Raw genomic sequence first — 7,439 nt, forward strand, 5'->3', positions numbered from 1 at the left:
GCGCGACGTCCTGCCCAACTGGCCGTCACCGGCACGACGTCCCCCGGCGAGGCGGAAGCCATGGCGGCGGTGGGGCGCTCCGGGCGGCCGCTGCAGCTGACGCTGGCGCTGCTGAAACCGGACGCCGTGGCCCACCCGCTGGTGCTGGAGGTGAGGGCTGGGCGGATCGGGCCGCCGGCGCCGCCCGGCCCGGCCTGGCCTGGCCTGGCCTGGCCTGGCCTGGTCTGGTCTGTCGGTCCGGCCCGGGGCGTCCTGGCGGCACCGCCCAGCCGCTGCGCCTCTGCCCGCAGGCCGTGCACGAAACGATCCTCAGCAACCGGTTCCTCATCGTGCGCGCTAAGAAGCTGCGCTGTGGACGGGAGGAGAGCCGCCGCTTCTACCGGGAGCACGCGGGTAGGAGGGCCAGGGCTCCCGGGTAGGCGAGGCCACCGCTGCCACCAGGAACATGCGGCCAGGCGCTGCGGGCGGACGAGCTTGGCCGCCGGACAGGGCCGGTGTCGGCGGAGCTGGGTTGTGTGACTCGGGCTGTCTTTCTCCCGCAGGGCGGTTCTTCTACCAGCGGCTGGTGGAGTTCATGGCCAGGTACCTGCAGTGCCCGCAGCCGGGCTACGTGGGGTGCAAAGAGGAACCTTGCTTTGCTTTGCACGTGAACCCTTGTCTTGCTCGAGCAATGCTTCTGCATCTGGAGGGGTCCACCTCGGCGTGGGATATGTCTCACCGGGAGTTGGTGCTTGTGGTGTACCAAGGGGGAAGGCTCTGGGCTCGGGGGTGGAGAAATGTCAGGAACCAACTCTGCTGTGACAACAGTAGTACTTGGTGGGGTAGCATCCCCACAGGTTGTGGGTTCCATTACCTAGGAGGAGGTCATTCATGCAAATGCTTTGCTTCTGAGCCATGGTCTCAGTGTCTAGTGTCATGGTAGGTCTGTATCCCCTCCCAGAAAGCACTGCATGGCAGTTGCACTGCCTTCCTTCTTTGCACTTGCTGTATTTATAAGAGTGAACGAGCTATGACCTTTTGTAATCTTACCTACTTCTATTCTTCCCTGGTCCTCTTCTCAGTGGCCCCATGTGGGCTTATATCTTGGCCCATGAGAATGCTGTCCCCCTCTGGAGATCCCTGATGGGACCCACCAAAGTATTCCGAGCCCGAAACAGCGTCCCGGACTCCATCCGAGGAGCTTATGGCCTCACTGACACCAGGAATACCACTCATGGCTCAGGTAGACCGGTCCTTCTTGGCTGAGTGTTGGGCAAAGACTGGAGCTCAGGGAGGCGTGAATGATGGTATTTTGTCTGCCTTTGCTTGCTTTCCATTCTGGGAGTCAAAGTTAACGATTTGCTCGCTTCTGCAGATTCCACTCATACCTGTCCTGGTGCGACTGAGCCTGGCGCTTTTGCTTACAGCTTCTGCCCTTCCCTTTGGAACATAGCACATATCTGCGGTGCCAAATTGGCATCTCTCATCTTCTTTTCCTCTGTTTTCTAACAGATTCACCAGCATCAGCCAGCAGAGAAATTGCCTTTTTCTTCCCAGAGTTCAATGAACAGCTCTGGTACCAGCAGGAAGAACCACGTCTGCGCTGTGGGCAGGTGTATTACAATGCAGAGGGGCGTGTCCACTGTGTGTTCAGGGATGAAGAAACAGAGTTGACCTGAGTTACCTGGGGGTATGGTTTGCTGAGCTGGAAGTAGCTGCTAGGCACAACTGTTTGGGTCAGCCCCATAACAAGACATAGAGCCATGGCATGTTTTAAGGAGTGTGGGGGAGGGAAAGACCTGATGCACATTATGTTCTGCTACCTGGAATTATGTTATTCATGCAGCATACAGGTGCTGCAGCATTTTAGGAAAAATTTCTCAAGTAGCACTACTCCAACTTGATACAGAGGTCTAGTCATGCAGTTCACTGGTCCCTCATGTGTTTATTTGGATATGAGCAGTATGTGTGAGTTCATCAAAGGGCTAGGTGGAAAGGGGGTTGCTAGTTCCAGTTAGGATATGACTGGTTTTGCTGATAGGAGGCCTCAGATTCTTAACATTTGCTCTGTTTCCACAGTCCCTTAAGGAGAAAAGAGGGGAAAAAGAATATGAAAAAATGCAGCAATGAGCAGGGCAATACTAACTCTCCTGTTCTTGCTTTCCTGGATCCAAGCTGAGAAACAAGGTTGTCTTCAGTTTTGTATCGTGATTTGTATCTTAAGCATCTGGTGGAGGGCACAGTTAGAAGCCATTCTCAAGAGGAAAGGAGCATATCCTATTGGTTCAGTTTGGTCTGGGCTGACAAGCCTGCAACAGAAGTTCTAGGGGAAGTTGCAGAAAGGTGTGGAGTAGTCCAGTACCTGTGAAGGATCTTCTATTTTGTGCTTTTAGATTGCCTGGGGCATGAGATCGGTAGTTCTGATGAAACTTGATAGTGGCTATTAGAGCTATGGATTTCTTGAATCTGTAATAAAAGGCCAGAGAAGTTAGTTTGAATGCTGGTACACAGAGGCTGTAGAATTTCTGCCAGGAGCTCTTTACACTAAGCCTTGTAACAAAATGCCTAATGGTGACTCAAAGACTTCATTGCCTATAGACTTACTGGGCATTGAAGCACTGAGTTATGTGTCCTTTGTAAATTATATGGACAAAGTCATTTAATTATCCAGATAATTGATAAAATTATTATATGATGGTTAATGAGGACTTGGTTTTGAGGTACAGTGCAAGGTTCTGACATGCTTATTTATGTTTTCCTGTTAGATGCATTTTGAGATCTGTTCCTGTGTGACTTTTTAATCTGTTTAAACTGTCCCCCTAGTAGCCTCTTACAACACTGATTTTTTTAAATTAAGGTGCCATGTTGTACTGAGTGAATTTCTTTCGGATAATCTCAAATGCACTGTATTGGTGAAGGTACCTTTGTAATGTACTTGGGACAAGAAGTTTGTTAGCTTGACTCCCTTTTCTGAAGTTATGCATGACTAGCATTGATGATACTAGTCACTAAAGCTGTTGACTGAGCTGTTGATTGAGTCCCAAATTTACTGGTGCATTATTGTGTCACAGATCAAAAGCAAGTTACTCTTCAACTAATTTAAGACAACTATGTGAAACGTTGGGCATTTGATTGAAAAATGTTTTAATTATAGGAAGTGCTGCTGTAGGGCTTCCTTGATTAAATACATCAACATTTTTGCTCCTTCCTTACTATTATATGAAATTAAATGCAGTCATTGTTTTGTTCCAGGTACAGATCAAAAGGATCTGCGGAATATTTCTGCATTTTTGCATTGCTGCTTTTATTTTCACCAGCAGTATCCAATGGTGGATCTGCTCATGATCGAGTATGTGTTTATACAGGTCTGAAATTTTGCTGTTCTTAATGCTACTGTCAATTGATATTTTATTGACTCCCTGAGTTTCTCTTAAGTTACGTGTGTTTTTCTTGTAACTATTAACCCTTACTATTTTTTCACCTTTCTTCTTTATATTGTGCTTTCTTTTTTGGATATTAATTTGGGATGTCATTAAATGATAATTCCGAGCTTACACTTCTCATTTTAAATGTTTATTTTTTTCTAGTCACTTGCAATTATTATATTTGGGGAAACTGACCCTTTTAAAATTTCAAGTACAAATAACACTGGCTTAGCGACACAGTGTTTTCACAGAATAATTATCAGATCACAGTCACCATTACTTAGATAGCTGCCAGTTGTTATGTCCATATTAACATTTCTTTGGTCCACCAAGACTGTACCTGAGTAGAAGTTGTCAAAACTGTGCAGTCCCATTTCCCTAGACAGAGTGTTTATTTTGCAAATCTAAAGATGTTCTGCGAACTTTATCAGATCTAATATTGAAATATTTGGTGTTAGATGCAGGAGATAGTGTCAAAAATTATTTTTAATATCAAAGGAAGCCTTTGGATTTATGAGATGACAGCAGATGTTCTCCGTTTTGAGGACTCATATGAAAGTGTTTTTGTTTTTTGTTTTTTTTTTTTTAATTCCCCTCCTTGTAAGTGCTCAAGAAATGTTTTTTTAACTTCTCTAGTGACACTTAGCATCTGTTTTGTATATCTCCTGGTGCCTCTCGGTCCTGTGGTGAATCACCTTTGATTTTGTAACTTTCAATGGCTTTAATTTAAAACAATTTCTTGTACCCTTTCTCACTTTTCTCTTCTTGCTGCCCCCTTCCCTGTCCCTAATCTGTCTTTACAGAACAAGTTGAAACCTCTGATTATTCTTTTATTTATTTATTTATTTTACACCTGAGTCAAACAATTCTTAAATCTTGGTAATGCCTAGCATATGCTATTTCTTCTCTTTCATAAAGATTTTCGGTTGCTTTATTCGAGCTCCAAACATTATGTTGTAAAATAATAAAGGCAAGTTATCTGAACGCCGGTTTAGCTTAAATTTGTAATGTCTGATGCTGCAACAATCTCATGCACAGTAGACATTTGTATTTTGGTGGTTGTCCTCTTCTTACTAATGCTTAAATGCCTTCTGCCTCTTGTTTATTTGCACAGAACTGTGGTACTTGAATATTAGACTGAAGGATGCTGAACTATACAATTTCTGCTTTCTAGAGGAAGTGCTTCAGTATTTCACAGAAACACTACAGTCCTGTTAACATAACTTATCCCACCAATTGCTTAGCTTCCAGACCTCTCCTTCTGCTCAGGAGATGGGACAGATTTCTGAAGGATTTCTCTAGAATGTCTTTTCTCTGGAAAAGATAAACATAGTCCCGTTTTAAATTTAAGTACTCGGCTTCAACAACAGCTTGCATAACTGACTACTTTTTTCTCCCTGCCGCCCCCCCCCCCTCCCCGCCCCCAGGTGTTGTGTGAAAATATGGAAGCCAGGTTTTGTTCATCCAGGATATTTTGGAAGGAAGGGGAGCAAATAAAGAGGAAATCTGGCTAATAAAAGTACTAGATAGTCAATGGGGAACCTAATGTAAAGATGTTTGAATGCAGGACATGTTAGTAACTGGGATCAGGATCTGATGAAGAGACATGGAAACTGTTTCTGCCTGGAATCTACCAGAACTTTGAACTGTCTATCATGTGGATGAGGTTGTCTTGCTTCTGGACCCAAGCAAGCCCATGAAGCAAATATGGATCATCATGTAGGCATGAGTACAGTCTGTTGTGTGTTTTTTCTTGCCCATACTTCTACCTTGTCAAGCCCAAGATTAAGTTTGGTTAATAAGTCCAAATCTAGCCACTGCTTGACCTGTCTTGCACATAGGGTGGGAGATTTGTTAATTTTCTGTGATATGGAGAAAATAGTCATGGTCTATTTTTTTTTCTGCAGTTTGATGTTCCTCTTACTCTTTGGTCTTCCTGTTTTGTATACAGCATTTAGGTTCTTGAGGACTGAAATGCTTGGAGCTAATGGAAAGCTTTGGGCTCAATTTATAATAAGCCAGGATATTAATGGGCCATGATGCAAGTATAGACAGACTGTGAAGTATAGCGGTGTCTCCTGGCATTACACTTTTTCTGTTACTGAGAATGATGCTGCATATGACTTTCAATGGCAAATTGGACCTCTTGCAAAAGAGACTTGCTTTAGAGTCAGTCCTGTGACACAGGTAATAAAAATGTCTCGGCAATAATCTGTCTCAGGATTTTGCTGCCAGAAGACTTAGACTGCCTTGTGGAGGGAGGCATTTACAAACAGTAAGTGAAGGGCAGGCATGGCAGCTGCGGTTTGCTGCAGTCACCTCAGGTTTCGTGTAGCTGTTGTGTGCTGGAGGTGTCTCAGATGCAACAGCAGATTCTGGAGAATCTTTGCACCAGCAGCTTCTTAGTGTCCTATTTCTCTCCAGGAGATACATCCATAGTCACAGCATTGATAGAGGAAATAGCATGACCAGCAAATACAGTCCAAGGGTTTATTTACTATTGTTTTGCATCTCCTGGTACTGTCCACCTCTGCAACCTCCCGTGGCAACCAATTTCAAAAGTCCATTGCCTGCAGTGTAAAAAAAGTGCTTATTTTTGTCTGTTTTGGTCTGATCTGCCACTATTTCCATGGAGTGTTCCCTCCTCCTAATGCTGATGGATTTCATGGAATTATAGAATCATAGAATAGTTTGGATTGGAAGGGACCTTTAAAGGTCATCTAGTCCACCCCCCCTGCAATAAGCAGAGACATCTTCAACTAGATCGGGTTGCGCAGAGCCCTGTCCAACCCGACCTTGAATGTTTCCAGGGATGGGACATGTATCGCATCTCTGGGCAACCTGTTCCTGATTTGGGGAATAGCAGTTCTGTGTTCATCATAACCACTGCCTTTGTGATTTACTTTGATCAAACTCCACCTCTAGCCTTCAAGCACTAATTCAGTTGTTCTTACACCCCAAGAACATGGGCTCACTATGATACAAGTTTAATTCAGACTTGGACAAGATGTTACTGCCTTCTACTATGTGATTTGAACTTCCATGAAGTCTCATTCTCGAACTCTTCCCCAAGCCCTGCTTCTCTGCCTCCTTTTTCCTTCCCAGGTAAGGAAAATGGTAGAGAGTTGGGAAAAGCTGGTAGATAGATGTAGAAATCTTCATTGTCTCCAGCCCCTGAAGTCTTTTTGTTTATATGTTCACAAGTAACACTAGAATATAAATTGCTGGGAATTTTCCATTGTGGATGGGGTATGCCACTGGGTGACTCCTCGGGTATGTGATGTTAGTGGCAGCTTTCACTTTGGGGATAGTGAGTCCATCCCTACTAGAACTTTATAACCCTCAGTAAAAATTATGACGCCAAACTGAGTCCACTTGATGCCAAGCTGACACCATGCTTGAGTGAAGGGATGCTATCCAGAGGGACCTTGACAGGCCTGAGAAGTGGGCCCATGTGAACCTCATGAGGTTCAACAAGGCCAAGTGCAAGGTCCTGCACCTGGGTTGGGGCAATCTCCAGTATCAGTACAGACTGGAAGATGGATGGATTGAGAGCAGCCCTTTGTAGAAGGACTTGGGGATATGAATGTTTCTAGGGATGGGGCATCCACCACCTCTCTGGGCAACCTGTGCCAGTGTCTCACCACCCTCATCGTAAAAAAATTTCTTCCTTATATCTAGTCTGAATCTACCCTCTTTTAGTTTAAAACCATTACTCCCTGTCCTATCGCAACAGGCCCTACTAAAATGTCTGTCCCCATCTTTCTTGTAAGCCCCCTTTAAGTATTGAAAGGCTGCAAGAAGGTCTCTCTGGAACCTTCTCTTCTCCAGGCTGAACAACCCCAACTCTCTCAGCCTTTCCTCATAGCAGAGGTGTTCCATCCCTCTGATCTTTTTTGTGGCCCTCCTCTGGACCCGCTCCAACAGGTCTGTGTCTTTCTTATGCTGAGGGCTCCAGAGCTGGATGCAGTACTGCAGGTGGGGTCTCACCAGAGCAGAGTAGAGGGGCAGAATCGCCTCCCTCGACTTGCTGGC

The 7,439-nt window shown here is 45.1% G+C and overlaps 1 protein-coding gene across 1 annotated transcript; it reads left to right on the forward strand.

Moving 5' to 3' along the window:
* The first annotated feature begins 60 nt into the window (after positions 1–60).
* Positions 61–4,388, forward strand: NME6 (NME/NM23 nucleoside diphosphate kinase 6). Its single transcript, XM_076342069.1, has 5 exons — positions 61–150; positions 291–393; positions 543–582; positions 1,062–1,222; positions 1,492–4,388. The coding sequence occupies exons 1-5, from the start codon at positions 61–63 to the stop codon at positions 1,656–1,658; spliced, it is 561 nt and encodes a 186-aa protein (XP_076198184.1). The 3' UTR covers positions 1,659–4,388.
* Positions 4,389–7,439: the final 3,051 nt, after the last annotated feature.

Source organism: Aptenodytes patagonicus, chromosome 1, assembly GCF_965638725.1.
Source record: "Aptenodytes patagonicus chromosome 1, bAptPat1.pri.cur, whole genome shotgun sequence".
Taxonomy (NCBI): Eukaryota; Metazoa; Chordata; class Aves; order Sphenisciformes; family Spheniscidae; genus Aptenodytes; species Aptenodytes patagonicus.